The sequence below is a fragment of the Erithacus rubecula genome, assembly GCF_903797595.1.
Source record: "Erithacus rubecula genome assembly, chromosome: 2".
Lineage (NCBI taxonomy): Eukaryota > Metazoa > Chordata > Aves > Passeriformes > Muscicapidae > Erithacus > Erithacus rubecula.
Window position 1 is genome coordinate 64805494 of NC_136685.1, and position 25623 is coordinate 64831116.

At 38.9% G+C, this 25623-nt stretch overlaps 2 protein-coding genes across 5 annotated transcripts in view; one reads left to right on the plus strand and one right to left on the minus strand.

Annotated features, from left to right (window-relative positions):
- The window catches only part of WDR64 (WD repeat domain 64), a 67038-nt gene extending 56841 nt beyond the window's left edge, over positions 1–10197 (minus strand). For 3 of the 4 annotated variants that reach the window (XM_079333387.1, XM_079333388.1, XM_079333385.1), the window contains exons 1-4: positions 10120–10197; positions 3704–3859; positions 2564–2715; positions 1750–1880 (exon numbers count right to left, since the gene is read on the minus strand). In XM_079333387.1, coding sequence (XP_079189513.1) covers positions 1750–1880; positions 2564–2714 — 282 coding nt within the window. In that variant the 5' untranslated portion in view covers position 2715; positions 3704–3859; positions 10120–10197. Of the gene's footprint in view, positions 1–1749; positions 1881–2563; positions 2716–3703; positions 3860–9230; positions 9288–10119 lie in introns of all 4 variants that reach the window. The other variant, XM_079333386.1, reaches the window with a different exon arrangement.
- On the plus strand, positions 9726–25285 carry OPN3 (opsin 3). Its single transcript, XM_079333407.1, is given in 5 exon segments — positions 9726–10408; positions 10410–10683; positions 20772–21091; positions 22023–22274; positions 24696–25285. Coding segments are annotated over 5 exon segments (1362 nt in total). The 5' UTR covers positions 9726–10162; the 3' UTR covers positions 24966–25285.
- The last annotated feature ends 338 nt before the right edge of the window (positions 25286–25623 follow it).

The window sequence follows — 25623 nt, forward strand, 5'->3', positions numbered from 1 at the left end:
TTCTGGGGAATTTTATCCCAAGGAAATCATGCACAGATTTCAAAAGGAAACTAAAGGGGCTTCACCTCTTTTACTACACTCCATTCTGTGCTGGCTTGTGTAATTATGTCTCCAAATTATTTATGGAATTATGTCATTTGGTTACTAGTCTGAATGCATTAGGAACTCAACAGGGTTTTGGAGTAAATGATCCACACCCCAACAAACATACAGAGCTTCCCTTCTCTCATAAACCAATGAGCCCGAACATAATTTGCCACTGTTCTGCCACCCTAAACAAAGGACAACCAGTCCTTCAGACTGTCAACTGTTTTCCAGATTTGCCCCAAGCCCTTCTTGAATTAAATTTTTAATGGCTGACACGAGCAAAATCTGTGAATAATGTGGCACTGTAAGTAAAAACAATGCTTAAGAAAGGTAGTGATCAGAAATGTTCTCATACAGAACCTTATTAAATAGAAATGGCTGAACACACTCTTTTCAGGATGATATTAAGAAATCACTTGATAGCAATTGTTGATAACATATAAGGTAGGTATTGGTATTGGGTATCTTCAAGGTTCCAGTATTAGTATGACGCCCCAGAGTAACATAAAATGTAAGTATGCTGACAAATTTATAGTTCATGTGACTTGCTAATATCCTGCCATAAAACTTTAAGTCCAGCAAGGACTTGCCATGAATACAATGTCTCCTATGCTATTGTAGAAAAGTCACTGTGTGCTGGGAATTATGTCCCTTCTGCACAATCCTGTCTTTAGGTAAAAAACAATCAAAAAGTCTAGTAGTAATAAATGATGATGTGTGCTCTTGATAAGGATTGGCCCTAACAATCTATGAATCAGTAATTTTTACAGAACAGTTGCCTGAAACACTACCCATGGGAAATACCTTAAAAAAGACACCTTTCTAGAGCAAGTGCTCATTTCTCATAACATGTGCAAATAAAAAAGAGAGCCGTGTTTAAAAAAACCCGACATAGGATTTTCTCACAAAATATGAAAAACTAGGTGCTATGGAGATAATCTTCTTAGGTGGATTCAGAAATAAGTTACAAATGGTTAGATTAAAAATCCAGGAAAGGATATTAAACACAGAGTGCATTTGCAACTCTGGCAGAGGAAATCCTTCAGATATGCGCAGACAGATGCAAAGAGGGTAAATCGGATCTACTGTTTCATGGTTACCTCATTCTTACATGCTTTTTACAAAGATTTGCTATTTACCACCATTAGAGACTGAAAAATTTATTACAGATATCTCATTCATCTACAGGACTAAATAATATATGCAGAATTCTCTGGTTAAAAAACTGTACTAAAATGCTGCCCTACCTTTAACACTCCATATTCAAAATAAGGGCTAGATTTATGCTGTGAACGGGGGAAGAGAAAGGCAAGGAACCAGAGGTAAGAGAAAAGAGAGGAAAGGAGAAAAAGAGGAAGCATTTCTGAAGGTTTAGCTAAAGATAGACTTATCCTCAGAGCACAAATGTACTGTAGTCATAAGAGATTTTGCATTTTGTCAAGAAGCCTGAGGACAATGCACATCATTGAAGTAGTTCAATTGAAGTAGTTCATTGAAGACCTGAAAACACCCAGGCTTCAGGCAGTCATGGTTAAATAACAATAAGAGAGTGCCTCATTATGCCATGGAGCTAATGAGCAACACACAATCAACAGATAAATACTGTCATATTTAAAATTCTAATTAGTTTTTCACATTCAAGAAAACTTTAGAAAAACTTACCTCAGGCCATTCTGGCCTTTCCTCAGGGTTGCTCATAACCTTCCTGAAAAAGGCCTGAACATTCTGATCCTTGACTGCAGGACCAAAAAGTTTTCGTGTTGTTCTATAGAACTTCACAAAGTCTATCTCATCTGTATGGGAGGAATAATGTCCACACAGTTTAAAACTGGCAAGCTACAGACTCCTATCCATCCCACCTCTGGTTTTATTTCTCCTTCAATACCAATAGCATGCAAGTTACAGCTTCTCACATTGTATTTACTATAGCATTTGAAAAGAAAAAAAAATCAGTCCTAATATTTGCTCTTTTCAAAACTACCTAATTTGCAATGCATGACAGGAAACACATAAAAGAATAAATAAAAATTCCTTTTTTTTTTTCCCCTTACTAAATGTAATTTTGATTTGTTTTTTCGAACCTGAATGGTGTGTCAGATAAAACTTATCCTTTCAAGCACCAATGGCCACTTGCACTGAGAAAAAGCAAAATTTTACCCCATTTTTTATAATTAGCAACTGTATTTACATAATTCACCAAGTTTGTGCTTTTACAGAAACCAGTTAGCATCATGCTAACTTCTATATATGGCAACTCCACCAATTATATATTTTCTGAGTGATCACTATAGCCTTATTATTTGGTCAGAAATCCTAACAGGAGGAGAAAAGAACTTTCACAGTGCAATCTCTCCATTTCCTGCAAAAATCAAACAGTTACAGTTAGAACACTAATTTGAAGGAAATTATCATCTTGCTATGATATCTTCTCTCCATCTGAAAATTATACTTTTCCATTCAAATTAATATCTCTCACCATCATCTTTTGTATCCAAGTCGGAATGCTCCTTGGTCTTCTGGATGATCATTTTTTCAACTAGATTATGGAACTGCTCCAAAGCATTCTTGAAATCAATCGATTCAACAGCAGGACAACTCTCCTTATCACGATCCTTCTTTCTAGACATCCTTAATTAAAGGAAGGCAAAAGGGAAAGTTCTTCTTACAGCCATGTCCAAGCCTTGCTTTGATTCTTTAACTCCCACATGACTACATGTGAGATGCAGCTGCATGTCAGGTATACCAAACATTACATAATAAAAAGGAGGAGACCCTGGCTTAGCCTCTTGAGCTAGCAAACAGTGTAGTGAACTGTGAATATCACAACACCCCATCACCTCACAGAATCCTACTTGCTAACTGCCCCCAGGTCATGAACCAGGATCACTAAGTAACATGGCATGTGAGATTATTTCATTTTATCTCATGTAATTGGTGACAGAAAGACTTCATGCATTTTTTCACAGAATATTTAGGGTTGGAGATCACATAGTCCAGCCTCACTGCCAAGACAGGGTACTTAGAGCAGGTGACACAAGAACACATCCATGTAGTTTTTGAGTGTCTGCAGAGAGGTATTTTCCCCCAGCCTTTTAATAACACTTTTCCAAATGCTTCTTTGGGGAGAGAGCTGAGAGGTGCAGAGCATTTAGCATGTATTAATTGCATGGACTAATCTGACCTTTAGCTCTACTTTCACCTTTATGTTACAGATCAATAAATACCAGCCATTTATCATTAAATGAGCCCAAAACTTAGTTCTAAAATATAACCTGTGGTAAGGTATCAAGTGCTGATCTCCAGACACAAAAAGATGGAAAATCCAACATGCTTGTTTCAAAGGGTAATTGCACAAACTGGTAAATTTTAAGTCTCTTTATGTGGTTTATGCTTCCTTTCAGCAGTGGTTGTAGTATCTTCAAAAATTAAGTTGGTAGATTCTCATACTAGGGGCCTTTGTACCTGGACTACTTCTGCTTTCCTTTAGGTTTCAATATAATTGTGATTCTTATCCACATTATTTATCTTTTAATATCTTTAAAGGATATTGATGCCATGTTACTGAGCTATACCATAGTAAGCAAATTATAAATTTCAGACTATTTGTTAAACTCACTTTTCTGTAGATCACACTGATCAATTTCTTTGTATTGTTCTGTAGCTGTGGATCTCCAGATCCACTTTGCTATTACTTCACCCAAGGCTGATGCCAGGTTTACTGGATAAGGCCTTCTTGAATTCCTGAGTGTGGAGACTTAGCTCAGTGGAAATTCTGGAATGGAAAAGGAGAAATTATATTTGATATTTACTCATGGCAATCTAGAGGACTGATATCAAACAGGCATGTTTCAAGAATATTCCAGTCAGTTCTTCAAAGAAAAGTCATACAGGCAATAGCCTTCACACACATTCAGCTAAATGATATTTTTGAAATATATAGGGAAAGCAACTAATTGGTATTAAACAGTTACTAAAAAATAACGCATGGAAATTCCCCATGCATTAAATAGTTAGTTCTTCATGGAAAGTGATGTCTCATGATATGCTACCTAACACAAGCAGCTTGGAATTATATCATTTCAGGGGCAAGAACCCAAAAGTTTCTGGGTACTTCTGCTCTACTGCAATGAGCATTTCTTTTGATTAGAATAAGGAAAAGAGCTTGGCAGAGAAAAGCAGCAATTATGCCTGGAAAAGGTAGGGATAGTTTAAGGATACATTTTTGTTGCTTCTAACAGTAATTCTCCAGGAAAATTTCCTTTCTCTGTCAAGGTACTCAGTGGCTGGTCAGATATTATATCTTGGTCAGTTGTGGTGTATTTGACATACTTGCTCAAGCTGAATTGTTGTTATGCAGTACATCTTGTTGATTAATTTTTCCAGTCTCTCTCACCTAAGCTTGTATGACACCAGGTTGTATTCTCATTTCTCATTTAATATCAGTGGTTTAAGGTTCCTAAAGGGTATTAGCATCCATCATCAGAAGAGAGAGGTTAAGAACAGCAAGCTATGTTTTGTTCTCTTGCAAAACTCATGAGGAAACTTCTTGTTATGCAACACAATGAAAACACAAAGAAACCCCAAATAAGGAATCATTGCCTTCAGTACCAGCTGATTCTGTTGTCTTCAATGTTTAAAATAAAAAAAAAAAAGTGCAGAACAATTTAAAAACAAGATGTGATGACTGAGTGGACTGAAAAAAAATATAGAGAAGATAGGAATTGCATTACAAGATAAGTGAAGTCTAAAAGGCAAATTCAGTATTTAATTGATGAGTCAGGAAGTCTGTGCATTAGTAGCCCTACAGTAGCATTAACTGAATGAAAAACATTTCCTTCACTGCCTCCCTTACTGAGAGTGTCGAAAGCACTGGATATGGAATATGATATAATTGATATTTATTCAGAAGTTGAGTCTCTCAACTCCTCTTACTATATAATCTTATTAGTCTCAATTACTGGAAATTCTCAAATACAAAGATAATGATGTGTCTGTACTGGTGCAGAGAACAGCTGCAGCAAGTTCATTGTAGGACTGGCACCTCATTTGAAAAATCAGTAATTTTCAATCTTTATCTCAGTAACTACCATATGTCTATGAAATGCTGTGCGAGTTTTAAAATTCTGACCATGTAATTTGGCAGCTCACAACAAATAACCCAAACCTACAGAGGAAGACAAATAGCAAAGGTGATAGATCTTTCCTGCCTGTACCAGGCTGCCACTCTCCCTGGTAGTGTCATGCAAAAGCAAATGCTCCCCAAGTAAATTGATGGTTGAGAACAGCCCAAAGTGGATCACGCGGTGGATCTAAACTGGCCTTAGTTGTCCTTAAAGAGGCTCTGGGACATAAAAGACTTTGTTTCTTACTCTGATTTTGGTTCAGATAAAGTCCAGCCATTTAAAAAGGAAAAAAAAAAAGATCAATCCCTGAAGATGCTTTCTTTTGATAAGCTTATCCATCCTTTGTTATTTTCTCCTTATAAACATCCCATTAAATCTGGCTGTGCTTTAGCTGAAATCAGGATAGAGCTGCTTGAGTGCAGACTGACTGAACTCTCTAACCAGTATGGGGCTGGGGAAGTAATAAATTTCAGCATTGTAAAAATTAAATTCTTCTTTGAAACAGTGTTTAAGGGGTGCTATTATGTTGACACTTACATAAGCTTGCTCTTTTTTTCTACAGGCACAATTTTTCACTTTTCTTTTGATATTAAGACCCCACGAGCAGTATTGCACTCCTTGTTATGTAGTGCATCTCATCCTCTCTGTCACTAACAACAGCTGAAATGACCAAGTCATAGTTTTAAAAGCTGTATTTCCTATGAACGGTATATTGATTTCTATGTTGAGTTCTGGAAAATGACAACAAGGCAGTGATTTCGTAAACATTTTCACTTTATGTCTGTCACACTAATAAGAAGCTTCAGCATAAGTACAAACTACTATTCTTTAAAAGAAACCAGAGTATATCACAAACAAATTTAATATCATTATTGTTGCAAAAACTGGTGTTGCTGTCTTATAATGGTTATACAATGCTACAGTTTAGAGTTCAGGCTGCCCTATGAGCTGTGTCTGTACAACCAAGATGTATGATGTCAGCAGGGACAAGCATGTATCACCACTTCTTTTAATCTACTCTGCAAGAAATAAGTGCCATAGAGGCATCAATATGCATCTGCTGCCTAAGCACATAGCACAGCCCCACACAGGTTTCTCTAGCCAAGATGAAGTTCATCTCATCTAACTTAGGCATCTAAAAGTTAATTATCAAGTCATGTTATGTGCCAGTCAATAAACACTTCCAGAGGGTGATTCATCTTACTGGTCTTAGGTGCTTAACTTTCAAATGCATCATTTAGGTGAGATGAATCACACCTGCAGCTAGTGCAGCTCTTTGTACACATGTCAGGTATACCAGAGCTTGCACATCAGGGAACAGGCTGCAGCAGCTTCCAACTGCAGCAGAGATGCTCTGACTGCTCACCATCACCTCCCAGGACTGCCTGTTGGGCCCTCCTCCCCCACTGAAAACACTCTGCTTGCTTCAGTGAACCGTGTCTGAGACAAGCACTTCTCTCAGCCCAGAATATTCTCACATTCTTGTACCATTTGCACGTCACCTGCTTTATGATATAAGTTCACATCCCAATATGGACTAGATCATACATGTAGGATTACAAGCTCTGCAAGATGAAGCCCTAGCTTTAAACCTTTGCCATTAGGGTTGTGCATCTTGGTGCTTTCATTACTTAAAAACTGCACTATCAACAAGTGTAGATCTATATTAAAAGCCTTGTTTTAATGCCAATAGGTTGGAAACAGATGAAAGGTTTTTCTTCTGTCCATAAACTCACACTTGCTCTGTAGATATACCCTGCAGCTATATATAGACACAGTAAATAACCACTCAGCTTTCACCTGCCTGTAAGGCTAAAGAATAGCAATATGCAAGAAAAAATATGCCAGAAGAACACTGGAAAAAAAAAATCTGAAGCTAGGCAGCCAGAGTTTTTGGGAAGTTTTAGTTTTGACCAGTGTGTATTCTCGCTCTATACCATGCCCTTTGAAATAAATAAGCATACAAAGTTCAAAACAGGCATCAAAACCCCAGTATTATCTGACTCCTGGAATAAATGTATTTGATATAAACAAAAGCTTGACTTTCCTGCTCACTCTGTTTGTCAGGAAAGATGATAAAGAGCCTGTGACTTCAAAGGCACCCTAGCAGAAGACAGAGAACAGAGAAAATGAGTGAAAGCAACTCATAAGTCACTGAACATAAAATGAAAGAGATCTCTTGAATGCCTTGAAACGTTCTTTTCCCAGACCACAATGTTCTCACTGTAAAAGCCCAGACATTTTTAATAGTGCAGTTACAACTGGGAGTCATATTTGTGGTGTGTACTTCTGCCCAAGCTTAGAGAGTAACAGTGACTTTGAAAGTTTATTTACTCTGCTTCAGATTCTTCAGCTCTAACTCGATGCTCTGGTGCACTGAAGCATTCCAAAGTACTAAATACTATAAACTTCTGAAGACAGTCCCAGGTACCTGCAAAGTTTCTACTTGTGCATTATTAGTTCCAAGGATGGGTTTTGAAGTTTGTCTTGTGCATATGTACGTATATGGCTGAAAATTTACAGCCAATGCATTCTGCCACCCCATGTGAATTGTGAATAAAAGATAACATGTTAAAAGGATCCTTGCAGAAGAGATCTAGAAGACACCTTGGGAGTTTCAGACAGGACTGGGGATCTTCAATTCCTGCTTTTTGTTACACACTTTCAATCCCATGAGCTCAGTTACACACGTTTAGCACTTTGACACAGTTCCAGTAAGTCACACACAGACACTTTCAGAAATGGGTTCTGGTCTATCCTTTTATGCAATGGTAAAAGTAAAGGTTTTTTGAGCAGAACAGGATTGACTGAAGAATAAATTGGATTATTAAAACCATAGCTGCATTGGTTCTAGAGTGGGTTAGGTAAAACAGAATCTGGACTAGAGCTGGGGTCAGGGCTGTTTTCAGCTTTGCCTTTGACCTGATGATACAACAAAACAGCATTTGTTTTTGTGCCTCATGTGAGAAGGGATACTGCATAGAAGACAAATGGAACTCTGCTCATGAAGTATCCAAGATCACCTGAATAACATTAGCAATTTGACAGTATTAACAATGTGACTTTTGCAAATAAAGTATTGGAGAGATTGCACATCTATAGATCTATTTAGTTTTGCTACTAAAGCCCAAACCAGGAATTCCGAGATATGATCTTTATAAAATGGAAGTTATGGGTTCTCTTACCTTCTCTAAATTCAAAGACATTTACAAGGAGTATTTCTGATAGGTGCTGTAGTGAAATACCTCTTAGAAACCCTAAGTATATAATGGAATCTGCAAATGGACACTGTGTTGTCTGGCATGTACTACTCGCTACATTAAATTTTTCCCATTCCTCTTATCACTTTTTCTCTCCTTTCATTTTGCATGGATAAAAAGATACACAATTTAAGATTTTCCTTTACAGGCAAAAAATAGAGATATCTTGTTCTCAATGAGGTGCACTATTAATTCGGTACAATCATGTCATTGTTAGACTTCTAGAATGCAGTGACACTCCTAAAAAAACCCATAACTGCAGTGACATAATATTTTTTGTACATGGTCTGTTATGTACATGTAAATTTCTTTTGTGGATGTGGAAAGACAAAATTATGTCTTCCCTAAAACTGATGTTTAATGATGTGGTCTATTACCAGAAATTTTGGAAGGTCATGTGTTCTGTAAATACAGCTTTCATGGTAAAAAACATACAGTAAAAATTGATTTTGAGAAAGGAAGCTGCTCCTTCTTTTGCAATGAGAAAAGCCCTGTCGACCAGTGATGAAGAAACAGCCTGAACTAACTTTCTAAAGTAAGTATAAATTACTGATTGCATTATATATGAGGGATTTAACAACATGGATCATAAATATACTTAACATCCATAACAACAGCTACTTTAACTAGTGTTTAATTTTTCTGATCTATGAATTTATTCCTACTGCCTTGTGTTACAGTAGCGATTTGTCATAGAATTTACTGCCATGAGAAGCCCGTAATTTGTATATGGGTTTGCTCTGAAAGACTTCAAACCTACGTCAACTATCCAAGTTTTCAGTCTCAGTTCACCCTTAGTCTAGACCATTTACTACCACTGTGAATAAGAAAAAAAAAAAAAACCAAACAGCTGTTTTTGACAAGACTTGTATCCATTAAAACATTATAATTCCGATGCTTTCACAGTTGGTTGTTTTGGGTTTTTTGTTGTTGGTTTTTTTTTTTTTTTTTTTTTTTTTAAACTAAAGTAAGAATAGACCTAAACTGGAAGTTTTCTTCGGGGCCTTAAGGCTGTCACATATCAACACATAATACTAATGGAAACAGACTAGAGGTCTTTCTGTGAGGAAACTGCTGCCAGGTGCTTTGTGTGCACAACCATGGTGAGGAGAATTCCCAGTGAAACACGCCGGGGAGGGCTGGGTTTGGAGACTGCACAGGCACCCGAACACAGCTCAGGGCAACACCCAACACAAACAGCGGCCAGAGCTGTCTGTACACAGGCAGCCACGCTATTCCTGCACAGACAAAGGTATAAAACAGGCAAATTCACGGTGCAAACCGTGGTGCCTTACTTGCCCCATGGCTGACAAACAAGTGTTCACTCGCACCACAGGTTTGCACGGGCCGCGCTGTTGCCGGGTCGCTTTCTGGAGTTCCAACTCCTAGAGACAAGCCGTGAGCCGTGCGGGCAACCTCCTGAGAAGACATTATTGCCATAACAGGAGTTTTCACTGCCAGGACATCTGGGGAAGAAGCGTCAATTTCGGTCCTGCCTCTTCGCGGAGCTGGCCGCGGAGCAGGTCTGCCCGAACGCGACCCGTGAGGGAAGCGATGCTGACAGCAGCCGCGGCCCAGCCAAAAGGCACAGAGGATTTTTAAGGAAGCGGAGACAACAACCACATCCCGGCCAAAACCGGGCAGCTCACCGCGGTAAGAGGGCGAGAAGCGCCGTTCGCTCGGAAGGGGGCCATGCCCGGGCCCTGGCCCGCCCCGGGGCAGGCGAGGGCGAAGCCACTCGAGGGCGCGCCCTCCGTGGGCGGGAAGGCAGCGGGGACTCCTCCTCCTCCTGCCCGGAGCAGCGGCGTGCGATGGGGCTGGGAGCGGGCCGGCAGGCTTAGCCCCGCTCCGGCCGGGAGCCATGCCCGCGGGGAACGGCACGGGCACCTCCAGCCGCCCGGAGCCCGCGGCGCCCGAGCAGGAGGTGCCGGGCGAGCGGCCTCTCTTCAGCGCCGGCACCTACGAGCTGCTGGCGCTGCTGGTCGCCACCATCGGCATGCTGGGCTTGTGCAACAACTTGCTGGTGCTGGTGCTCTACTACAAGTTCAAGCGGCTCCGCACGCCCACCAACCTCTTCCTCGTCAATATCAGCCTCAGCGACCTGCTGGTGTCCGTCTTCGGCGTGAGCCTTACCTTCATGTCCTGCCTGAGGAGCCGCTGGGTGTGGGACGCCGCCGGCTGCGTCTGGGACGGCTTCAGCAGCAGCCTCTTCGGTGGGTCCCTCCCTGTCCTGCCGGCCGCCTCCCTCCTTGCCCGCTCGAACCGGCGGTCCCGCGCTCTGTCCCCGCTTCCCAACCGCCCCAACCGCTCCGTGCCCGCTTCCCAGCCGCTCCCGCCCCGTCCCCGCTTCCCAGCCGCCGCATCCCGCGGGGCACTCCGGCCCGGGGGGTCAGTCGCTGCCCTGAGTATGGGGAGGGGGGTGAGGGATGTGTGGAGCCGGCGCTTTTTGGTAAAAAACAGAACGACAGTACCGGAGAAAACGATCCGCATCAGTTTTTCGACCTCCCGCCTTTGCCTGTGTAAGGTGTAATGGGACATGTAGGGAAAAGGGGAGCAGCGCTGTTGGAAGAGGTCTGGAGTTGACCGAGTGATGCGCAGAATTCATGATCATATACCACAGTATTTTATAGGAGGAAGCGCTGCAGTCTGTGGATAAGGAGCACGTATGACTCTGGGTGTAGGGTCAGCAGTGTTCCGGCTCGGGGAACAGGTGGAGAGCTGCTCCCCAGCAGCCTTCTCAGTGTTGCCACTTGTCTGTTTATAAAGCTACGCAGTGTGTGGCAGTGCCTTGAATTTCCTTATCCATATGTGAAATTCGATACCATCTCTCAGTCGTAATGCTGTCACAGCTGGGCTTTGGGAAAACACTGATTCCCGTGAAAATTTAGCACTGCAGAAGCAGTGCTTACACTATTTCCACTTTCAAAACCTATAAACTCTTCACTGCTTTCCTTCCTGAAATGAATCCATACCCTTTGCAGAAATCTGCAGAATAGGTTGCAGTCCGGCTATGTACATGCAGCCTCTTAAAAGGAATAATGCTTTTTCTTTACTATTAGAGGATGCTGCAAAGGATGAGACTGGTGTTTCTGACCAGTAATGAAATCTAAACTCATGTTACATACTTCTTCTTCTAGCAGAGTTGGATCACTGTGCACCCACTGGACGTGTATACACTGAAAATTGACTCTAAGGTGACAGATTAGTCTCCAATAAGCCTTGTAGCTTTCCTGCATACATAACCTTTGTTTCACGTGGCTCTGTGGTCTGCATTTTGTGGGCTGCTGTGCAAAGGGGCATGATTCCTTATGCTTGATTTGACTCCTGCTGCATAGTGCAGCAAAAATTTTATGTCTTGGAAGTTATGGTGGGTGCAGGATGTAGTTCATCATTTGTGCAGTGTTTGGTACCAGATGATTTCTGCAATGCACAGCTCTTAGACATTTGTGTAGCTGTTGGCTTCAGGAAAAGTACTAGAGAACCTGGCTGGCATAAGGTTGTCTCCATCATTCAGCCTGTTCAAATTCTTGAGAAACTCAAGTACTTGTCTGCCAAGCAGATGCTGCCAGACAAATGAATGTTAATCTTACACAGGGGGTGTAAAGTAAAGTTCTGTTCCTACCTTTATCTCTTACATATTATACTTACTATTTCTGTTGGAGGTATTTTCCATATAGGTTCAAAAAATAAATACATAGTAAAGGTAAAAACCAGACTGTAATAGTCTCATACCATCTTCTGAAACAGTAGAAATAGAAACAATGAGGTATATAAATCAGTAAGGAAATTGCTTGATCACATGTGACTTTTAATTTCTGTTTATTTTGAGTTGTGCTACATAATTTGTTACTATAAATATATTTAGTATGGATGCTTTCCTGCATCCCTCTATTTAAGTTTTTTTTTTTTTTTTGACAAAGAAATGTAGGCAAATTCATGGGCCTTGTCTACAGAGTAACCAAGTTAGCATCTGTGGTTTGTTAAATTATGTCTTCCTGTGGTTGGTCATGCTGTGTTCCTCTTCCATAATCTTCTTCATTGTGAAGAATTTTTATATTACTGTTATCATTATAAAAGTGTGTGTTTGTGTGTAGTTGATGAGTGGAGAATAAATGCACAACTTACTGTTCAGGAATGAAGCCTTAATTTATTTTTTTCAGCATGTAAAGCAATAGAAAATATTTAACTTGGCTATCATAATTGAATGCTCATCTGATAAAGTGGTATGTAATTTTAACCTCCACAGTATTGTTTTCATATTCTCATCTAGAAATAGAAGGATTGTTCTTTCCTGTTTTTGAAGATAAGTGATTCCCCACCTGTGTAGAAAAGCAGGGGCATGTCAGTGCTGAAGAAAAAAAAAATTATAAATGATGCCCTGCAGAGAGCATCATACTCTGTTTGCCATCTGGATTATTGCTACCATGGCTTCTATTTTCATTTTATAATGTGTTTATGGAAAAAGCAGCAATTTGAAGGTTTTTTGTTTGTTTCTTCCTGTTTGGTAATGTTTTGTTGTTGTTTGGGATTAGGTATTTTGCCTGGATTTTTTGTGTGTGTGTGTGTGTGGGTTCCCCCCCTTTTCTTTTTTTTCTTTTTTTTGGTGATATTTTTTTCCTGTTTTTTATGTGGATGGGGTTTTTTTTGTTTGTTTATTTTTGGGTTTTTTTGCTCCTGGTAGTGGTGAACACACTGATAAAATATTTCATTCAGAGTAACCAAGTATTATATTTATAAAGATATTTCTCTTGTATATAACAGCCCAAGTCACCTGTTATTTTGAAGTGATGGTGGTAGGGAAAGTAATGTAATGGAAGTCTTACATGTGTATTACTTAAAAGTGCTTCTGAAAGCATAACAGTCTCCCCAGGAACTTTTGGGAATACAAGGTACATTTGTTGATGAGAATACAAAATTGACAGCTTTGAAAAGTGAAATTCTCATTAACTATGCAGAGTGCTTACAGCTTTGCAGTGTTCATTTGCTCAGTAAGCCACAGTGACATAATAAAGATGTTTCTAGAATGAAGTGGTGGTAGCTCTGATGGATATGGAGTCTGTTAAACCATAACAGACCACATGAGGTTACTTTAGTAGTGTGGATATTTTCTGGGATTGGACCCAGTCTGGATCATTTTAGATGGGATGACTCTTTATTTACACCTTTGTGATTTAATTCTTGGGTATGATCTTGGACATTGCTACATGAGCTTTCTGTGGCAGCCCTTCAGGTCTGAAGGATGTTTAGTTTTATTTTCCATCCTTATGCATGCTTTTTAATCAGAAGGACAACCCCTAAGAGCCAATACGTGCAGTATGTTGTGCTCTGCATGTGTTGACTTATAAATGAGAGGTTCCCCTGATAGTAAACAAGTTTGGGACAAATTATTAAATCTGCCTTTTTTTTTTTTTTCTTTTTTTTTTTTTTTTTAATAGGATTTTCACTTTAAATTCAGAGCTAATTCTCAACTAATTTAAAAAATCAGTTTCTTCCTAATTACTGCAGTTAATCCGGAATTATGTTGAAAATGACGATTCAGCAGCTTTATTTAAAATTTTTGCGTGTCGTTAGGTTTTTCCTTGTGCTGTTTTGAAAGCTGAGATCAAGGTATTCCTGTGTTCCTCTTAAGGATTTCAATATGATTAAATACATAGGTATTACATATGCTTAAAATAAACCAGTAGCATCTATATTTTTAAAAGCCTTCATTACATAATAATGACAGCTGATACCAGGGCACTCTCTGCACTTTAAACAATTTTACATTGAAGAATTGAGCATTTACTTTGTAAGAGTGCTTCTCATTTTACCAGCCAATTGGAGGCATGTTAAGATCCAGAACTTGGACCCTGTAAGCAGATGTTCACAGTCTGAAACATTTAAATATAGAAGATGGCAGCAGAACTACAGATTGTCTGTCTAGGAATAAATGGCTGGTTTTTGTGTTCCTCTCAATAGTCTACTTCTGCATTATCATAACTTTACTGTGAGACAAGCCCGTGTAGTAACAGCTGCTCTTGAGTTGCATTGCACAGCTCAGAACCTGATATCTGTGCTACTGCCTGTGTTTTCTGTGACTTGAAAGATTTTCATTGAGTTTTTAGAAGGTGCAGAGACCTGCTTGCTACAGTGCAAAATAGATAATTTTGACTACTGAACATCTGTCCTTGTCACACAAATAACAGTCCCTGTTTTCTTTTACTCATTAGAGTCTGAAGTTAAGGATACAGTTTAGGTACATGTCTTCATAGCAGAGGCTGCAAGGAGGGTTTTTTTTTCTCTACTACAAGCCATTCTTAGCACCTCATATATTAGTGTAGGGAAAATGACATAAATAATTACCTGACAAGTCTTAGTCTAAGCTTTCCTGACGTAGTTGTCTGTTTTGGACGCTAATCCCCACTTAATTTTGTTTCACTGAGTTGCAGTGTTTATTTTGTTACAGGTGATGTGTCCTGGTGTGATAGGATAGCTGCACATCAATTAAGTGATGTATTTATACCATGAGGGTCACCTTTCTATGGAGGTGTGCAGTCAGCTCTATGCTGGCCCTACTGCATCTGCCACCCTCTCTTTATATAAAAAGCTTCTAACTCTTTCCTTGTCTGTAGTCAACCAAGCTGTAAGTAGTAGAGATCTGTGTAATCTCTTTATCTGATTTTGCAATACAACTCATATCTGGGAGGTGAGCTATCACTGACAGCATAGCTTTTTGGTTATGATTTCTAGAGAAGACATCTGACAGCTAAACATACTCAAAAGTCTTGGTTAGACAACATAGGTAATTTCTTTCAGGTAAGAGGGTAATTGTAAAATACAGAGTCAGGGTGCCACGATCTTTCTGTATATCTGCTGGATTCTCACAGATATTCAAAGGTTTTTTTTGAATGACAGTGCCTGTCATAACTTGATGTCCACAAGAGAAATTTGTGTCCTGCTCACCTCTACCCAGGCAGTGGCTGTCTGTTTTAATGTCTTCAGTACATAGAAATAGACACTGAGGGTTTTGAGGTAAGCTAGTCTTATCCCGTGGAGCATACACACATAACCCCTCAAGCATAAATCACTTCAGCTAAAGGTAATGGTAGCTAAACATTGGCCAATACTGGTGTTCTAACACCTTCTAAGTTCAATGGTGCAAAGGAAGAAAGGAGTGGAAAAACTGGTTGATAACAGGAATGGTTTTGAGGAACAGGCACCAAAACTCTTTATCTGAGGCAGTCTCCTGGCAGAAGACTGCATAGTCAGGGTGTACTCTGGAGAAGACTTGATATCATTAAACCTTGTTTGCGATTGAAAGGCTACTGTTCCTGAAGTGTGATTAGAGACCTCTGTCTTTCCTAACTGCAAGCTGTTTTTGTAAGGGTAAAAAAACAAACACTGCCAACTTTTAATGTCAAATTAATTAAAAGTATTACGTCCCTTCTGGACAAATTACCACTGCAGCAGTTAGATCTCAATGAGCTACCAAATCAGATTTTGGTATCTGGGTGTATACTCCATTCCAGTAATGTGAGCTAGAGGATGGGAAAAATTGTTCAAGTTTTACAGACTCTGCTCTCCTGTGAAAAGCTGTGTGTACCGCTGAGGTTCTTTTATTTTTTTTGCTTCAAGGCAAACTGATACCACCACCACCACCACACCCACCACATACTGAAGTAAGGATTAATTGCTTGAGAGTGTCTTGTAGACCTGGCTTTAGTTACAGCCTGTTCATCTAAGGCTCAGTGACAGCAATGTCCTGTGCCACCCTCTTGCATTACCCATGTATGTTATGTGCACTGATTTAATCTCACTAAAAGCATTTTCTGTTGTTACTCAGCAGATAGTTTTACGATCTTGTGTTTCAAATAGCTGGAGGCTCAATCAGCATGCTTTCAGATTTAACTTTTTTTTTCCCCCCAGAGTGAGTCAATCACTTGGAATATTGAATCTGGAAGAGGTGATTTATTTCACAATAACTTTATAGGACAGCTACATATGAAATATACTTGAAGTCTGCTATGTCTAAGAGAAGTGAGTTTTCACCTACCTAGATTTGAATGCAAATGTTAAAATTGCTTGATAAATTAGAAGTGATACATACATTACTTACTGTAATGCTTAATTGCTGAATTCAAGTAGACTGGTTATATATTTTGTAGTACAAAACTAGAGAGTGCAATAAACCCTTTCTTGCTATGGATAGGAAGTTGCTTCTACTAAATTTTCGCTGTCCAGCTTTTCAGATGTGAAAAGAGGTGAGGAGGGATTGCAGAAGGGTGGCTTTCTTCTGTGATTAGGTATGCAAAATAGTCATTCAGCACTTGAATGTAGGGCAATGATTAATGGATACAGAAAATCATATGGCCTTTGACAGAAGCCATAGTTTGTCTCAGAAATGGATCTTATTTGCTACATTGTGCTGCAGTTGCTCTGTAGGGTTGCTCAGTCTTCAGGAATATTTGATATCACCTCTGACCAAATGATAGGCAATCCTTGGGGCAGGGGCTCAATGTGAAAATAAGGTGTATCTTGCATGGAGAGGGCAGAAGCTGTTGTGATTGTTTGAACTTGTTGAAACAAACACTTCAGTTTGCAAAGCACTGCAATATTTTTCTTCTAATTAAGGATCCTAAAGTCAAAATATACACATTGTATGGTATAACACAAGACAGCTTAGCTGTGTTTTGCTGTCTTCTCTATGACGTCCTACACACTATGCAGATTGAAGTATTTAATGATGCATCCAGAACTGACTCCTGGAGAAGGCCAGAATACGGAAGAGATAATTATCATATATGGTACATAATCAAATCTACATTAAAAGAAGTATTTCAGTAGGAAAACAATACAAAATGGCAAAAATGAGATTTTTTTTTTTCATAAACATCCAAGTAACAAGAAATAGCCTGTCACTGCTCCCTGATTCTGTGTGGCTGGCTGCTAGTGAGGAAGAGGAGTTGCAACATAGAAATTGCAAACTAGTGGCTTAAACAAGAAGACACTTCCTTTTTCCTACGTTTATCTGCAGCTTCAATGGTGATGACCTCATTTGTGCTAGGGTAATTTCCTAGGCTAAAATCAGAGCTAAAACTAGCAGCAGTCCCTAAACACAAAGAGTGTTTATGTTTATAATCAGCACTTACAGATAGGGGTATTGTCTGAGATGAAAATCTGTATATCAGCCATGCAGTCTCTGTAAACACTGGGCAGTAAAATCTTTCTGAAAGAGCTATAAAGAGTGAATTGCTGGTAGAGTAAATCAACTCCCAGAATCTTGGATCTTAGCCTTGAATCAAAATATGTAGATCTCCAGTACCTCAAGAAGCACAACAAAATTTGTTTCAGATAAAAGGTAGAAATTGGTTTGAAATGCCTGTTTTTGCTAAGAGGGGGCTAATAGCCAAACAATAACCATAATGGCTTTCTGTAACAGATTTGGTTTTTTAATCAGCAGACATTTCATCATATTAAAATATGCAACTCACTCAGGATGAAATTTAATAATTTCCAGAAAAGCTCCTGGAGAGGAGTGGGGACAGGGAGAGAAGTAAAATTCAGTGCTTTCCTCTGCACTAGACTACAGAAACTGAATGAAATGTAGAAAATGGAGCCATATGCATGCATAAATTATATATATCTTGTGCTGTGACCTGCATTTCCTGCCTCATGGCTGTGTGCTGCCCGACAGTCCTTGAATACCAACAGAACAGGGATTTGCATTTTGGTGTGTACTGTTCAGCAGGCTGTCCAAGGTCTCATTTATAGTTCAGGGAGGAAAATTCAAGTGTGTCTTTGAAGAACAGTGGTTTTATATAGAAAGGGGCTTAATAGAGCGTTGTTTGAATATGTATGTGCACATACTGATTTTTAGAGATATTGAGCATCCAGTGACTTCCTTGAGAATGTCAAGGACTCAGGAAATTATTGCTTGTGAACCACCTGTACTTTCAGCCAAGTATGTGTGCTTTTGATTACTTTGTTATGGCTAGAATTCAGCACTCATAAAAGGGATGGGGAAGTATTGAGGCCACACAGGGACATTAGTCATTGAATACCATTCAATGAAGGAAGGTGGTAAGGAGCAAAAGGTTAATTTAAGTATTCTGACTCATCGTCCTGAGGAGCTGCTCTTTCTCTCCACTGATCAGACAAGGCTGCAGAGCACTATATAAGCAAAACCAGCCTTGAGTGATGTGATTATCCTCCATAAACATGTCTGTGGATGACTACCATAACTGTCAGGTATACTTTTGTAATTCATATTTTTTGGAGAAGGGAAATGGAGGGGGAACTTGTTGCCTTACCTTGTGTTCAGGAAGTAGACTGCATTTGATTGAATAAAGCAGTTGCCTGAGCCAGTGTAAGTGTAGAATAGAACCTATAAAGTCCTGTAGTAATTTCCTAATACCTACTAATATTTTGCTTCGATCCACATTTATTAATGTATTTTCAGCATGTTAGGTCACAAAAAAGGCATGAAGGACAACTATTCAACTTAATTTAAAAAAACTCCAAAAACTCACCAACAAACCCAACCTTAGATCTTTGGAAACCTGACCCACATTTGCTAGTCCAATTTGAAGCTATGAAAGTGAAATTCCACAGCAATGATTTGTACAAGGAAAAAACTCACAAAACTAAATGTGAAAGGTTACTGCATGGCTAAGAATGTCTACATCTTTTTGTGATGAAGGTTTAAAGATAACTAGAAAAAAAGCACATTTAAAAAATTGTTCCTTTTTAAACAGATCTATGAAAGAGTGTGGCACATTTCTTTTAGAGGGGAAACTTCTCTTAATAAAGGAAGTTTTCTAAGCTCACCTCTTATAAAAAGGGAATCCTTTCATAACTGCAGCATAAAGTAACTTTCCTAAAATCCTAAAGGATATCCAACTGTGAGATACTTAGTTAATAATAAACTGCTTTTGCTGTTAAATACCTTTACAGGGAGGCTATGTGTTGCTCTAGATTTTGTTACTCTTAGTTGCCTTCCTAAAATCTATGTTGCTGTCCTTCTGTAATTTGTTTTCATTAGATGTTTATCTTTCTTCAAAGTTAGATCAGATTTCTGCTGAGTAAGAAATGATTATTCTCTCTTTGGTAGTGAAATCTGCCCAGTTAGTCTTCTGACAGCTGTGTACATGCACGTTATGGCACATATGGATGCACTTGGAGAAATTAAATGCTGTGCATATGCATGAAAAAATACCTGTGCTTTGTATTAGATAAAATTTATACAGATTTAGACACAGATATCTGTATAATCTCACAGAATGCTGTGAAAAATACACCCTTTTGTTGTTTAAAAGACTGTGGTTATGAGCTTTATGACTGAATCATAACAGATTTCAGTCAGTGGCCAGATGAGCAATTTGGTTTTTGAGCCTCAAGTGTTACAGACCATTGAAACAACATCCTTATATTCTAATCAAGGCAGAACTGCCTCAACTTCATGAAATTATAAAAGTGTCTGGATAGGGTAATACTGAGAGATGAAGATAATGTGTGATTTCTGTCATAACATGATAATAATTGTGTACTGTGTTTGAGATGGACAGAAAAGGAAGAGAGTAAATAAATAAACAAGGAGTGATATTTTTATGAAAGCAGCAAGAAAGGACACTCAAAATAACTGAATGTCTTTTAGATGGGACACCTCCAGCAATGTAATGCTTTGCCTTCCTGATTCTTCTTGGAATGGAAAGACTTCCAGGATATCTTGAAATAAATTAGAATTATTCTAGTAATTTTGTTTGCACATTAAAGGTGCACACCTCTGCTTTCAGTTGCTAAAGGCTTTCTTTAATTTCAGTCTCAACTCTCAATTCACTAAATTTCCAAGAGATTTTTTTATTGCTGATTATCTCAGTTTTATATAATAGGTTTTTCTTTTAAAAATCCTAAACAACAACAGACAAAGGAAACCACAACCCCCAAAGGAATGTATGTATAACTACAACAAACCCTATAGCAATTGCCAGTAGAAAAAACCCCAAATCCTGGACCATGATACCTCACTTAAAGTAATGTTTAGGATGAAGTATTGACTTGGTCTCTTTTTTCCTTGTCCCACTTCTTAGCCATTGTACATCCTGGATCAGATGTCAGTGTCCTGCTCTGAGTAGTTTGAAGTTGGTGGTTCTGTTTGGCTTAATAGTCAGTGAATAATGCACAAAACATCTTGTTGTTGTTAGATTAATAATATGAACTAGGTCATTTTGAGTTAACCTGCTAGCAAAGGAAACATTTATCAAGAGCAGTTTAGTTCAATTTACAGTATTTATGAATAATCTAATTGATGTTATTTTTCTTTCAGGAATTGTTTCAATTATGACTCTCACTGCTCTCGCCTACGAGCGCTACATTCGGGTGGTCCATGCCAAAGTGATTGACTTCTCTTGGTCTTGGCGGGCTATCACTTACATCTGGCTGTACTCACTAGCCTGGACTGGAGCACCTCTTTTGGGCTGGAACAGATACACACTGGAAATTCATGGGTTAGGTTGCTCAGTGGACTGGAAGTCAAAAGACCCCAATGATACCTCCTTTGTGCTCCTTTTTTTCCTTGGCTGTCTAGTAGCACCTGTTGGGATCATGGCCTATTGCTATGGCCATATTCTGCATGCAGTAAGAATGGTAAGTTAGTTCAAATAAGACTTAATATAATATTATCAGTGAAAAATGTTGAAGCTGTATATTAAGGTTGGATCCTAGCCAAATTTGCACTCTCACTTCCCATTCAAACTTTTGAATTTTTGGTGTTCATCCATGTCAGGTACCACTAGATAGATTGTAGGATTGGGAGAGAACCAGCCTAGAGCTACTGAGGTCTGTTTGTTGTGTGGTTTTACTGGGAGGAAGTAGGGAACTTCTATTGCTTACTAATCCACATCAGATCCTCACTTGAAAATTCCATCCAAATCGTTAGTATGAGAAAGTGATTAATTAATATTCTGTGGGTAATTAGTCTGGACCCATTCAGGTTCATGGTCAACAGGATTGGCACAATGGACAATTTGTGGAGTATGTTCATGTGCCTGTCCTTTTCCTTTTTTTATGACTCAGGTAACATGGGAACCTGCTGTCTAGTATTCTGCTTGAGAGATTTCATAATTTAGGGCAACAAACTATGTGACAAAGCAATACAGAGAAATCTATTTATGAATTTTCTTTTCTCTAAAGAATTTTTCCATGAACCTACAGGACTGTCTGACTAGTCATAGGACGACTAATGTAAACTGAACTTGCTTATGCAATAGTTGAGGGCAAGTTATTTTTCTAAAGTACTTATAACTGCAGTATGCTTTGTTAAATATCTGGATTTGTTTTCTTCTAGTAGATTGGCTATTCTATTTTTTCTCAGCTTGTATTTTTACACTTGATGTAAAGAATAAAATCTGAGAAACATGATGTAAACTTGCAGAAGAATTGTGGTTTAAAGGATAATGTGTATGGTGTCTGTGCCTTAAACTAAAACTTAAACTACTTATAAATAAATGTAGAACTATCCAGGTTCAAGTAAAACATAAAGCCATTTTATGTTTTTTTACTATTTTTTTCTTGACAGCTTCGCTGTGTGGAAGATTTCCAGACAGTTCAAGTGGTCAAACTTCTAAGATACGAAAAGAAGGTGGCTAAAATGTGTTTCTTGATGATCTCCACATTCCTTATTTGTTGGATGCCCTATGCAGTGGTCTCCCTCTTAATAACATATGGCTATAGCAACCTCGTAACTCCAACAGTAGCTATCATCCCATCTTTCTTTGCCAAGTCAAGCACTGCTTATAATCCAGTTATCTATATCTTCATGAGTAGAAAGGTAAGTACATTAAATGTTTTTTTTTGTCTGAATTGTTAGTAGCCAGTATCATTGTTGTGGATGATGTTTAGGTCTGATGTACTTTAATCTGAAAATTTAAAAAAAAAATTTAACATCTAGCATAAATTGTGACAATCTAGAAGAAGTAAAATCCCTAGTGCTTAAATACCACTAGAATAGAAATTTAATTTGCTGGTATGTGAATTCAAACATTTAATTCACAAAATGGACAGGAAAAAGTGTCAAAATTTAAATGTCTAGATTTGACAGTTTACCTGTGAAATGGATTGCTACTAGAAGACCTCATCTGAATCACTCCCTTACCACAATAGAACTCCATCAGAGAAAATTTAGAATAATCCATGTCTGTTTTTTAGGAATAAAAAAACTTTTCTCTGACTTCTGTGTTATAGCAACACAAGGACTGATACTGGAAGTGTAGCATGCACATTGTAAACTTATGAAACTAAGATAGTATAAAGATATCTGGTGCTCAATAGAACCCTTGACAAACGGTAAAAAACCATGAATGATTGCTGGAGGAGTTTTGCTGAGTTTTCCTTACCTTTAAACCCATTATAGAGATGGACTTTTCTGTGATTTCCTGCACTGGCTTGCAGTTGCCAGGCAGCAGCCTGCAGGGAGAGGCAGAGCTCCAATCAGTCACACGGGCAGCCAAGCAAAGCCTGAGTGCAGCTCAGGTCAGGACCAAGGGCAAGGGGGAGCTTAAATGCTTTCCTGAGTAAAAGCAGGAGGCCTCCAATGTGGCCTCTTGCAGTTCTTCCCCCACAGCTCATTTCACAGCAGGCTGATCCACAGTTACACGGCAGCACATTATTCAGAGTTATCCTGGATATGGGAAGTTAACAACAATCACCTTAAAAAAAGGGCTTTTTCAACAGTGACTTTAAATATACTGGCACTGACTCTGTACCTAGTTGTCAGGCTGACTATCTTATCTGAAAAACATTTTGTGGGTTCTGATACCCAGCAGCAAATCAAACTTGTGTCAGGTATAATGCCAGTAAAGACACAACCAGGATAAGCATCAGTCATCTGAACATGCTTATTGGAGATGCATTGTATAGTATTTTTCTTTTGCCTCTAATTCCAGATTAGGACCAAAATTATAGTGGTTTTGCTTTTTTGTTTTTGATTATTTTACCCTCAGAAGGAAACCTAGAACAAGTTCTCTACAATAGCCTTCCTTTATCTGACCTGGTTGTAACATGCTTGCACTTTCTATCTTCTTTGCTACTCTAAGGTAGACCATTACCTCTGAAGTTGTCATGGCGTCCACATGACCCTTCTTTCTCTGAGATGATCCTTTTATGAGATCTTGTAATTAGCTAGGTTTCTTTCCCAGCAGGACAGACCTATTGCCTTCCCTGTGTCAGAGTAGGATTCATTTTCCACTGCAAAATCTTGTTCCAGCTTGACATGTCTGATTGCTTCTTGCATGATTTCTGGGAAAACAGAGGCACTGGCCATGCAGGATAATACAGTAGTCCTTAATACAGCTAAAGGGAAGGTTAAAAAAAGAAGTCCTACCCCCTTTTGAGAGAAAAGTGCATTATTTCCACTTGATCCTGGATGTTTGTTGTGTATTAAACAAAGGGAAAGTTGCCCTCTTGTTTCTTGTAGAACTGGAGTTCTTCCCCAAAGGATCATATTTGAACTGTGTGCAAACATGGAACTACTGAATGAATGCATCCTTTAATCCTCATATCTGGACTTTTGTTTTGTTGAAGAGGAGACCATAATTAGAGAATTAATACACTGCTACTACTCAAATTTGCATTCTATGTGCTGGTATGAGCTTTCACTGAATGCCTCACATTCTTTAGTCACACAGTAGAACAGACTTGCTGTGTCACAGGTAGCTGCTAGTTATCTGAAAGATTTCTGTTCCATCCATATTCAAGGGGAACATTTGATGTCTGTGTTACTAACCACTGAAATTTCATTTTACATCTGTGACAAGTGCTTTGTTCAAATTCCAGACCCTGGAGTTACTGAAAAGGAAGAAAATATCCCTTTATGTCCCCTTCCTCCCCTTGTTCCTTCCCTTTGTATCCTCCTGTAGAGTGTTTGTGAGAATATTCCTCCTTTGCTGGATCCACTGTGTGATTTTTGAATATGGAAACAAAACATGTAGTACACAAGTCCTCTTGTCTTTTACAGATCTTGTAGCTGTTGCAGTTCAGTTGCATTTCAGTGCCCTCTGTTGGCTCAGCGATTCTCTTCAGATGTAGAGAAAAAAATACCCACTACAAAGGCACCATTTTTTGTTACTAAAACCCACTCAGAAGATATGCAAAGTCTCTTATTTTGAGTCATTTGCTGTACTGTGCCCTTCACTTCCTTGTAGGTGATAGTGAATCTTAGGAAGCTGAAATCATTCTGTTTATTCTCTTGCAGTTTCGACGCTGCCTTTTGCAACTCCTGTGCTTTCGCCTGATGAGATTCCAGAGGACAATGAAAGAGACACCAGCAACAGGGAATGACAAACCAATACGACCAATAGTTATGTCTCAGAAAGCAGGAGACAGGCCAAAGAAGAAAGTGACTTTCAGCTCTTCCTCTGTCATTTTTATCATCACCAGTGATGACACTGAGCAAATTGATGACAGCAGTAAACACAATGAAACAAAAGTAAATGTCATCCAAGTAAAGCCATTGCAGGGATGAGCTGAAGAGACATGAGAATGAGATGGATTTCAGCCACTAGACTGGTGAGGCTGGAGACTGGTTTCAGCCGCAGTGTCTGTGGGCTGTCAAAGGAAAACACATTCTTAAGCTGCAAAATACTGAAGGGATTCAGCATCTGGAGCTCTCCAAGTAGTTCACTTTTGGTCACAGTACAGAAATCTCTGCTAAAATTGTTGATGGATGTCATTACTCTGAATTTTCTTGAAGCATATTTTATGATTGCCATTCAGAACTTCTGGTATTTTAATGTTTTCTGTATGTTGAGCCTTCAGTAAATCATTAAATGGATCTTTTTTATATGATTTTGTTCTCAGTGAAATATTTTCCCCCCACCAACTAGGACATGATCTGATATTGTAGCTTGTTGGATACAGCTTGAAGGGAAGTACTAGGATATGAGAAAACAATTGTATTTCAGTGTTTCAGTTGACCTTTCTAAAGATCAATACAGAAACTAAAAAGAGAAACTACCCACTGTTCTGATTTATGAAGGTAAAATTTGAGTAATTAACAATAAGTGTGTGATTCTTTGACTTGGCATACAACATATTTACCACAATGACAATCATGTAACAATATATGAAAACTAAACACTAGAAGTTGTAAATTTCTTATCTTAGGTACTCTGTTTGAGGTG